At 39.5% G+C, this 10,445-nt stretch overlaps 1 protein-coding gene across 1 annotated transcript; it reads left to right on the top strand.

Moving 5' to 3' along the window:
* The first annotated feature begins 1,353 nt into the window (after positions 1–1,353).
* Positions 1,354–4,891, top strand: LOC134641264 (extracellular calcium-sensing receptor-like). The gene is made up of 8 exons (XM_063493606.1): positions 1,354–1,502; positions 1,847–2,141; positions 2,247–2,536; positions 2,668–2,963; positions 3,092–3,300; positions 3,438–3,659; positions 3,764–3,887; positions 3,987–4,891. Exons 1-8 carry the CDS (start codon positions 1,396–1,398, stop codon positions 4,889–4,891), a joined length of 2,448 nt encoding a protein of 815 aa, XP_063349676.1. The 5' UTR covers positions 1,354–1,395.
* Positions 4,892–10,445: the final 5,554 nt, after the last annotated feature.

Genomic DNA, 10,445 nt, shown 5'->3' with positions numbered 1-10,445 from the left:
CAGTGCAATTTGACTTCTAAGCATCCCAGAAGAAGCTGATGGCATAAGATGTAAGTACAACTCCTCCGGTTTCATATGCAAAAAAAATTATTGCGCTAGCTTATGTGGTTGCAGTGCTACCGGGATTTAAAAATAGTTACGCAAAACGGAGCGTGCCCGCTCCGACCGGCTTTAAAGGGTTAATACTCCCGATTCTTATTATCAAACATGTAATAACAAATGTGATTACACATGAACTACCACATTTAGTAACAAGCTTTATCATTGGTGGGATTGTTGGAAAGCAGCAATTCTAGTATAATTATTGCTTTGGTTATTCTGTTTCTTCTTCTTCTTCTTCTTATTATTATTATTATTTTCATTTGCCAGTCTCACACAGTTTGTTTTAGGCCGGCCATTCACACCTCAAAATAATCAGCTTGATCATGCACTACATGATTCTATTCAGAACAACACAACCGCAGCACAAGTAGAAGTCGCATCCATACACAATGGACCCCAATCCAACGCAATGCAATGCAGAGTCTGGGATGTAGGGAGGTTCCTGCACTGTTTGGGTAGCATTTACTTCCTATTGTTGTGATACAAACTCCAGTAATAAAATGAGGTTACTACTAGATTACTGTCACTAATTTGAAAAAAAGTTATCTTCCAAATGCTATACAGACGTTATCATTTTATAGCATATACATTATCATATTGCTACCAAAATTACTCAAGTAAAAATACTATATAACTATAATATATAAAATATAAAATGTTTGCCTCATAGGCATTGTTATTTTATTTGCCATTCATGACCACTATTTATTATTTCACTAATTGAATTTCAGTTTCTTTAAATTTAAAAATCCATAGTTGATACTGCACTTCCTGTTCAGTAACACCTTGATAATTTCATAGAAATAAATTGTAATTTGTTATTATTTTCTTCTTACTTAAAAATTAATACCCCACTATTATGATGTTAGTACTAATTTGTAATATAAAATCCAGCTGAAAATAGTTTACAAGAAGAGAACACAGACATGGAAACACTGTAGAGGTTACACTCAAGACTTGATCAACCACCACTGGATAGGGGCATGGCCTCTTGAAGAAAACAAAAAAGAAAAAAAAACAAAACAGCCTTTGTCAAAATACCTATATAAACCAGTGAAAACTCTCTTACGCTCATATACAAACCACTGACATCAGGCAGGGATGGAGACAGCAGGTCTTATAATTGGTCTGATATTAGCGGTGTATTTTTTTCAGCTGAACTCAGTTATCGCGTTGGCTGTGTGCCTAGATTGTCTGAATCATAGGAATAGGTTTACAGCAGCTCATGCTGGTACACTGGTTTCATCTGTGAACTGTAAGCTCCAGGGTAGCACTCGTCTGCCAGCATTCTCAATGGATGGAGATTTTATTATTGGGGGATCGTTCTCCCTTCATGCCTACATGGATACATTTTATAACAACTACTCTAGCATACCGAAGCCTGTGAAATGCAAAGGGAGGTCAGTAATGATGTGTGTGTGATAACAACATGTTGGATTGTATAATGGGGGAGAAAAATTGACATGTATTGCGTTTAGAGGTGCTGAATTATCTCTGTGTCGTGCCAAAAACAAATGTAAAGCAATAATGCTGAATAATTTGCAGTTTTTCATTTAATTTTAAGTTTTATTCTAGTTTTAAAAGCTTCACAAATTAAAGCATTTTAAGCAACAGTTTTATAAGTGTCAACCCAGAAAACAAAATATAAATTCCAGTAGTTATCTGACAGTGGTTCAATCCTGCAAAACGTCCTTAATATGTAGCCTTGTAGCCTTAATTCTAACACTTGCTTGACTGTCTGCAGCATTGACACCCGTGGGCTGCAATCCACAAGTTCGATGGTCTTTGCCATAGAAGAAATTAACAACAGCACAGACCTGCTGCCGGGAATTGAGCTTGGTTATCAAATCTATGATTCATGTGCATCAGTACCTGTGGCAGTGCATGTGGCATTTCAGTTTTTAAATAGATTGGATGCTCAGTTTAACACTGGTAAAAACTGCTCTCAGTCTGGTATGGTGATGGCTGTTGTCGGGGACTCTGGGTCTACACCATCCATCAGCATTTCACGTCTCATAAGTCCCTTTAACATTCCTCAAGTATGTATTTTTTAAATTTTGACACATTTTAATCAAAATTTACATCTCCGTAAAATTTGAATGCACAGTTTTTAAAGAGTAGCACTGTTTTTTGTTTTGTTTTAGGTGAGCCACTTTGCCACATGTGCATGCTTGTCTGACAAGCAGCAGTACCCAAATTTCTTCAGAACAATTCCCAGTGACCAGATTCAAGCTGAAGCACTAGCCAAGCTGGTAAAACACTTTGGCTGGAATTGGATAGGTGCTGTTCGGTCGGATTCGGATTATGGAAATAATGGCATGGCTTCTTTTCTCCAAGCAGCACAGAAAGAGGGGATCTGTGTGGAATACTCTGTGTCTTTCTATCGGACATACCCACAGAGCAGGATTCAAAAAGTAGCAGATGTTATCCGCAGGTTTCTATATCACAGATAAAACATATGGATTATTGTATGAGTTGAAATTAGTTTCCTTTTTTAAGTAATATTTCATGTCATATTATGAGACAATCAAAAAATGTTTTTAATACTTTATGTTGTATCTCAAGGTCTAAAGCTGTAGTTGTTGTGGCATTTGCATCTTTTGGAGACATGAAGATCCTGTTGGAGGAGCTTTCACGTGAGCCTTCCCCACCTCGCCAGTGGATAGGCAGTGAATCATGGGTAACCAACACAGAATTAACGAGTTACAGTTTCTGTGCTGGGGCCATTGGATTTGGTATTCCGAAGTCTGCAATCCCAGGTCTCAGAGAATTCCTGCTGAATCTCTCTTTCTCTGAAGTGGCTGCTTCGTCAGTGCTCACTGAGTTTTGGGAGGATGCATTCAACTGTAGACTGAAAAAAAGTAAGAACGTTTTCTTGCTTACAGAAAAACCTCTAATTTGTCAGATTTATCAAAAAATAAAATGTATGAAATTTAGATCAAAGTTCAATGGTGAAAAGATATGTTTGTGTTTGTTCATTTTTCTGTAGGTGCTGCTACTGTAGACGAGAAAGTTTGTAATGGAAATGAAGACATACAAAACCTCAAAAGCCAATACACTGACACGTCTCAGCTCAGAATTGCTAACATGGTGTACAAGGCTGTGTATGCAATAGCACATGCCATTCATAATGCAGTGTGTCATGGAAAAAATGTCACAGCTCAGTGTGACAAACTAACCAAGTTAGAGCCCAAACAGGTAAGATTAAACAAAGGCCATTTTCCTTCATTATCTCTGATCTTACATGGATGAAGTGCAGTATTGTTATTAATTTTTTAAATTTTAAACATTTTTCTTTCTTTCCCCTCCCTTTGTGTCTGAACTCATCCTTTCAGGTTTTAACTGAATTGAAGAAAGTAAATTTTTCCCAGAATGGTTATGATGTGTCTTTTAATGCTAATGGGGATCCTGTGGCTAACTATGAGCTGGTAAACTGGCAAAAACACGAGAGTGGCAACACTGAGATAGTAACTGTAGGACTGTATGATGCGTCACTACCAGTGGGCAAGGAGTTTAGAATGAACAGAAACATAACCTGGATGGAAGATAGCACAAATGTAATGAGTCAAGAATCTATATAATTAAATTCAACAAGTATGGAATCCTTATAGCTGTGCAGAAAATATTTACATCTATTACACTTCCTTTATGTCTTTCACAGGTGCCTGTGTCAGTGTGCACTGACAGTTGTCCTCCAGGAACTCGTAAAGTACTGCAGAAAGGAAAACCCATCTGCTGCTATGATTGTATAGCATGTCCTGAAGGAGAGATTAATAATATTACAGGTAAAACTGGATGATGATTATTATCCATATCTGTAAAATTGAATAAAATAAAATAAATCTCTCTTTTTCTTTTTAAAAAAATTTATTTCTTTTATTTAGATTCAGCTGACTGTTTACCCTGCCACAAAGAGTTCTGGCCTAACGCAAAGAGAGACACTTGTATCCCTAAGCCTGTAGAGTTTCTTTCATTTCAAGACATCCTAGGAATCATCCTGGCCACATTCTCAGTTCTGGGTGCCTTACTGGCCATTATCACCGCAGGTGTATTCTTTTATCACAGGACAACTCCAGTTGTCCGAGCCAACAACTCTGAGCTGAGCTTCCTGCTGCTCATCTCTCTCACTCTGTGTTTCTTATGTTCATTAACCTTCATTGGAGCACCTTCTGAGTGGTCCTGCATGCTGCGTCACACTGCATTTGGGATCACCTTTGTGCTCTGTATCTCCTGTGTACTTGGGAAAACTATAGTGGTTTTAATGGCTTTTAAAGCGACACTTCCAGGTAGTAATGTGATGAAATGGTTTGGTCCTCCACAACAAAGAATGACTGTTATGTGTTTCACCTTTATTCAGATTTTAATATGTACTATATGGCTGGTAGTGAGCCCTCCCTTTGCAATCAAAAATCTAACCACATACAAGGAGAAAATCATCCTGGAATGTGCATTAGGCTCTGCTGTTGGCTTCTGGGCTGTGCTCGGTTATATAGGCCTACTTGCTGCCTTTTGCTTTGTTTTAGCTGTCTTAGCCCGCAAATTACCTGATAATTTCAATGAAGCCAAGCTTATCACCTTCAGCATGCTGATATTCTGTGCAGTGTGGATCACCTTTATCCCAGCATATGTCAGCTCTCCTGGAAAATTTACAGTGGTTGTGGAAATTTTTGCCATTCTGGCCTCCAGCTTTGGACTAATGCTGTGTATATTTGCCCCAAAATGTTTTATCATATTGTTTAAACCTGAGAAGAACACAAAAAAATATTTAATGAGCAAAAATCAGTCATAGTATATTAATAATTTAAAAAGGGTTAATGTTGCAATTGTAAACTGAAATTGTGTTTTTCTACTTACATGCCAATAGTTAAATTATTTATTATTCATATGTGTAACTCTTTAATATGTAAATGTTTTATTCTGATTTAAGCACATAAATAAATGTTTATGTACGTCATCCAGATCATGTTATTTTTGATGCCCGAAAGGAAAGTGACTGCAATTCTTTAAGTTTTCTCTTTTAATTTTTCAGTTTAAGAGGTTTCTTCATTAAGAGCTAAAATCTTAAAATAATTTTTAACTTAAGTTTAAAGTTCCTTGACCACATGAATAAACACATAAATACCCATAAAGTCACAATAAACTCATATACAGTAATTTATAACAAAACTAGTGTTTTTGTTATATATTCAGTGGTAATGCATTCATTTATTTATAGGCGCCTTTAAAGACCCTCAAGGTCCCCTTAATTAGTACAATAAAAACATAAGGTAAATGAAAAATAAAAAAACAAGTATGAAAGTATAAAAGCAAGTATAAAAGTAAACAAGGTAAAAAATCGACTAAGATGGAATTATGATGTAGGGTATACAGTTTTTAAATAGATGAGTTTTAAGATGTGATTTAAGAGTGGAGAGAGTGTTTGTAGTCCGGAGATCTGATGGAAGTGCATTCCAAAGTCTTAGCCCTGAACAACTAAAGGCTCTGAGTAGTCAGGTGAGCAGGTGGAACAGACAAAAGGGAAACTGAAGAAGACTGCAGTGTACAAGGGGGTGAGTATGTATGGAAAAGATCAGACAAATTTGGGGGAGCAAGGTTATGAAGCACTTTGAAAGTAAGAAGCATGATCTTGAAATTGGCATAGAGGTGAACTGGAAGCCAATGGAGCAGTTTAAGAACAGGTGTTATATGTTCATTCTGAATATGATATGAGCAGCTGTATTTTGAACTAACTGCAATTTATGAAGATATTTTTGGGGTAGACCATAGAGAAGAAAATTACAGTAATCTAAACGAGATGTGACAAAAGCATTGACAAGTATGGAGATACTGTTGGGAGAATGAAGGACAAAGGTGGTTAATATTATGAAGATGAAAATAGGAAGACCGAGTCATATCATTTATATGTGCTGTGAAGGAAAGAGTGCTGTCAAGGATGATACCAAGACTTAACCCGAGGGGAAGATGTGACAACAGAGTTATCAATGGATAATGAAAGACTTCTTGCTGGAACTTTAGTCAGTTTTGATTTGGTGCCTATTAGAATAGATTCTGTTTTATTGCCATTAAGTGTAAAAAAGTTATGAGTAAACCAAACCTTGATTTCACTTAAACAATCAGAAATGGATGTGGGTGGGAGAGTAGCTGTGGGTTTTAGATAAGATAAGATAAGATAAGATAACCTTTCTTAGTCTCACATGTGGGAAATTTGTTTTGTTACAGCAAAAAGTGGACAGTGTAAAGTTACATAGCAAAAATTAGAACACTGGAATAGGATAAGAAGAAGACACTGTACACAACTATACACAATAGAATAGAATAAAATAAAATACTATATACAATAGAATAAAATAGAATACAAATACTATATACAACTGAGTAAGATACAACGTTGTCAGAAAAAGAGTATTGCTCTTAGTGTTATTACTATTTCACATGTGTGGATGTGTGTGTTCGGTCAGTTGCGAAGTCTTTGTTGTGGAGCCTGACAGCAGTGGGGAGGAAAGACCTGTGAAATCTCTCTGTCCCACATCGGTTGTGCCACAGCCTGCCACTGAAGGAGCTGATCAGTGCTGTCAGTCTCCTGCATGGGGTGGGAGATGTTGTCCAGCAGGGATGACAGCTTAGCCACCATTCTCTTGTCACTCACCACCTCCACTGGGTCCAGGGGGCATCCTAGAACAGAGCTGGCCCTCCGGATCAGCCTGTTCAGTCTCTTCCTATCCCCAGTGGAGATGTTGCTATCCCAGCAGACCACACCATAAAAAATGGCCACCACAGAGTCATAGAAGGTCTTCAGGAGTGGGCCCTTATCTCCAAAAGACCTGAGTCTCCGCAGCAGGTATAGCCTGCTTTGCCCTTTTATTTAGAGGGCATCTAAATTAAGCAGAACAGTATGAGAGAGGTGTGGAGTGGCATGAAACCATCACTGGATTCAGGCCAACCAACAGCATGGGAGCTGAGGGAGGTGAGGATAGAGCTAATGAGTTGAATTTGTTTTTCAACAGATTCGACATGGCAGTGACTGCTCACACCTCCACAACCTCACCTGTAGTCAGCCTGGAATCCAGAGCCACACCACAGTGCCTGCTTCTCTCTCCACATAGCACTGTTGCCCCCGGTGAGAATCCTGACACCCCTCCCCCACCCATCACTTTCACTCAAGACCAGGTTCAGATGCAAATGAGGAGACTTCACTCAGGCAAGTCTGCTGGACCAGACGGAGTGAGTCCCCGCGTCCTCAAGGCCTGCGCCCCCCAACTGTGTGGAGTCTTCCATAAACTGTTCCTGCTGAGTCTGAGTCTGCAGAGGGTCCCAGTGCTGTGGAAGACATCATGCCTCGTCTCGGTACCAAAGACGCCACGCCCCAGTAGCCCCCAGGATTACAGGCCAGTGGCACTGACCTCCCACATTATGAAGACCCTGGAAAGGCTCATCCTGGACCAGCTCCGACCCATAGTCAGACCACATCTGGATCCCCTTCAGTTCGCTTATCAGCCCCGTCTAGGAACTGAGGACGCCATCATCTACCTGCTTAATCGTATCTACACCCATCTGGACCAGCCGGCGAGCACTGTGAGGGTCATGTTTTTTGACTTTTCCAGTGCTTTCAACACCATCAGGCTGACCCTCCTGGGAGATAAGTTAACAGCGATGCAGGTGGATGCTTCTCTGGTGTCCTGGATTGTTGATTACGTGACAGGAAGACCACAATATGTGCGTCTTCCACAGTGTGTGTCTGACAAGGTAATTAGCAACACAGGGGCACCACAAGGCACCGTCCTCTCTTCTTTCCTCTTCACCCTCTACACCACAGACTTCAGCCACTGCACAGAGACCTGCCATCTTCAGAAGTTTTCTGATGACTCTGCAGTGGTTGGATGCATCAGCAGAGATGATGACACAGAGTACCGGGCTGTGGTCAACTCCTTTGTCATGTGGTGTGAGCAGAATCATCTTCAGCTCAACGTGGCAAAGACCAAGGAACTGATCGTGGACTTCAGGAAGACCAGGAAACACTTGACCCCTGTTTCAGTCCAGGGGGTAAATGTTGACATTGTGGAGGACTATAAATACCTTGGCGTACACATTGACAATGAACTGGACTGGGCTAAAAACACCACAGCACTTTACAGGAAGGGCCAGAGAAGCCTCTATATTTTGAGGCGACTGAGGTCCTTCAACATCTGCTGGACTATGTGTGGCAGCACGAGGTGGAAATAAAGTAAATACTCTTCACAGTTTAAAAGACAACGCCACCCTGGGAATTTCACCCAGAGAATACTGGAAGTAACACTAAATCACCAAAAAGGTACTTAGGTTCGCTATACTCAGTACAGAGACGAGGTTCAATGATAAAACAGTTTAACAATTTATTAATAATTATTTAAAACAACGTATAAAAGCACAATCATAAATATCAGTGTACAAATATACTAAAAAAGGTATTCAGAGCCGAGGCTTACCAGTGGAGGGCAGGGATGCCACACACAAACTCAAAAAAAGAAGAAAATACACCAACACACAAGTGCAGCACACTATCACACACTCACACTAATAAATTAAACAAGGCAGGTGTGTACACTCAGAAGATCCTACCACCAAGGCACCCTAGTCTCCTCCACGTCGGCACTCCGCATCTGAATAAAAGAAACAAAGAAAATTTTAATATATTACAACAAAACTAATATGCAGCGCTGGGGGATAACCCAACTGTAGGACCACACTGGTGATCTACAGCTAGAAAAAGGGCCTCCCACCAGTGGCGTAACAAAAATCAAAACTACAAATCAAAACAACAGAAAAACAACATACAATCTAGATAAAACTCTAAAATCTGGAGCAAACGGAATCGCCGTAGTACTCCAACTGGCCGTCTGCACGACTATAAGTTAATTATCCGGTCAATCAATATGCACGCCAGCCGACTCCCATAACAGGCATGCATATGGCCGCTGTCCATGCCGACGTCCACTTTAAAGGCTGGCAGCAGTAGGAAAGAAACCTCGCAGCCGGAACAGACAGTAAAAACAAAGCAAAACAAAGCAGCAGCACTTCAGCTCGCATAGCGTGGCGTAAAACTAAGGCCCACACTTCCTGCAAAGCACAATAAGTAATTACTATAAAAGAACAATAAAAGGCAGAGATCGTAACAAAAGTGGATTACGTACCGATTAAGCCGCGTCATAAAACATGAGCAGAATGGCTCAAAGGAGGCTTCTACAGCTACGACCTACAAACAATAGCCGTTTACCACCAAGTAAGGTAATGTACACCTACAATGAGTAAACACCTACCAGCTGCGATGGAGGCTTCAGAAGTGTAACCCGCAACTAATCTCGGCAACACCAAAGGGAAGTCAGGAGACCAAAAAGGAGATCACAGGTAAGCTATCCAGGGACGCTCAAATGGCCACTATTTATACTAGCGCCCCCCTAATGCGCCAGGCTGAAAGTGGGTTGAACCAAAGAATAGCATTCATCCTGCCACATATGCTCAGGATTTTCTATGAGTCTGTTGTGGCCAGTGTATGTGTATATATATATATATATATATATATATATATATATACACACATATATATATATATATAGAAAGGATAGAACACGACCAGAGATAAGGGAGGAGTGTACAACATTAGCGATTAACAAGCCTAAGAGAGGGGAGTGAAAGTTTAACAAGATTAGTGGCCAGCAGTGTTGGGCAAGTTACTTTGAAAAAGTAATTAATTATAGTTACTAGTTACCATTTTTTACTACTCTTGATTTTACCTCTACATTACACCTTTAAAAACTATTTACTTTGCCTTGTTTGGTATCATGCTTTTCAGCACAACCTCACGTGCCTGAATTTACAGTTATGTTTTCATTTTGATATACTGTATTAACACAATTGATCTAAAATCAGACAGAAAATATAAAATCCGAGTAGAAAAAAGTTATATTTTTTACTGTAACAACCACAAACATGTTTATTGATACATATTTCATAACTTTCATAGCTTTAAATGCAATTAAATGCAAAAATCCTATGCACAAGTTTTGCAAACAACAAAGTTATTTGCAGCCATTTACCTTTTACCTTTTTTTTGTGCCACTCCAAAAAAATAATTTCTGTCCACTATAAAGGAGAACATCACAGCCTGAAACCTGCAGGTCTGACAGCAGCAGGTGTATCACTTCTCCTGTTTTTTACCTGGAGACAGCAGTCGCCTCATTGTTCTGACACACAACACAAAACTATCCACAACACTACACACTAACTACACAAGACAACACATTAACTACACACTTCAAACATGCTAAACATCACAAATCTCTCACATCTCAAAACTCGCTCTCTCTCTT

Source organism: Pelmatolapia mariae, linkage group LG14 (genome assembly GCF_036321145.2).
Source record: "Pelmatolapia mariae isolate MD_Pm_ZW linkage group LG14, Pm_UMD_F_2, whole genome shotgun sequence".
NCBI lineage: Eukaryota > Metazoa > Chordata > Actinopteri > Cichliformes > Cichlidae > Pelmatolapia > Pelmatolapia mariae.
The sequence above is the reverse complement of the archived record's forward strand: the minus strand, read 5'-3'. Positions and strand labels throughout refer to the sequence as shown.

Coding starts and splice junctions, on each gene's coding strand:
- LOC134641264 (XM_063493606.1), top strand. CDS start 1,396: ATGGATGGAGATTTTATTATTGGGGGATCGTTCTCCCTTCATGCCTAC. Junction 3,660..3,763: donor GGATGGAAGATAGCACAAAT/GTAATGAGTCAA, acceptor TGTCTTTCACAG/GTGCCTGTGTCAGTGTGCAC. Junction 3,888..3,986: donor AGAGATTAATAATATTACAG/GTAAAACTGGAT, acceptor TCTTTTATTTAG/ATTCAGCTGACTGTTTACCC.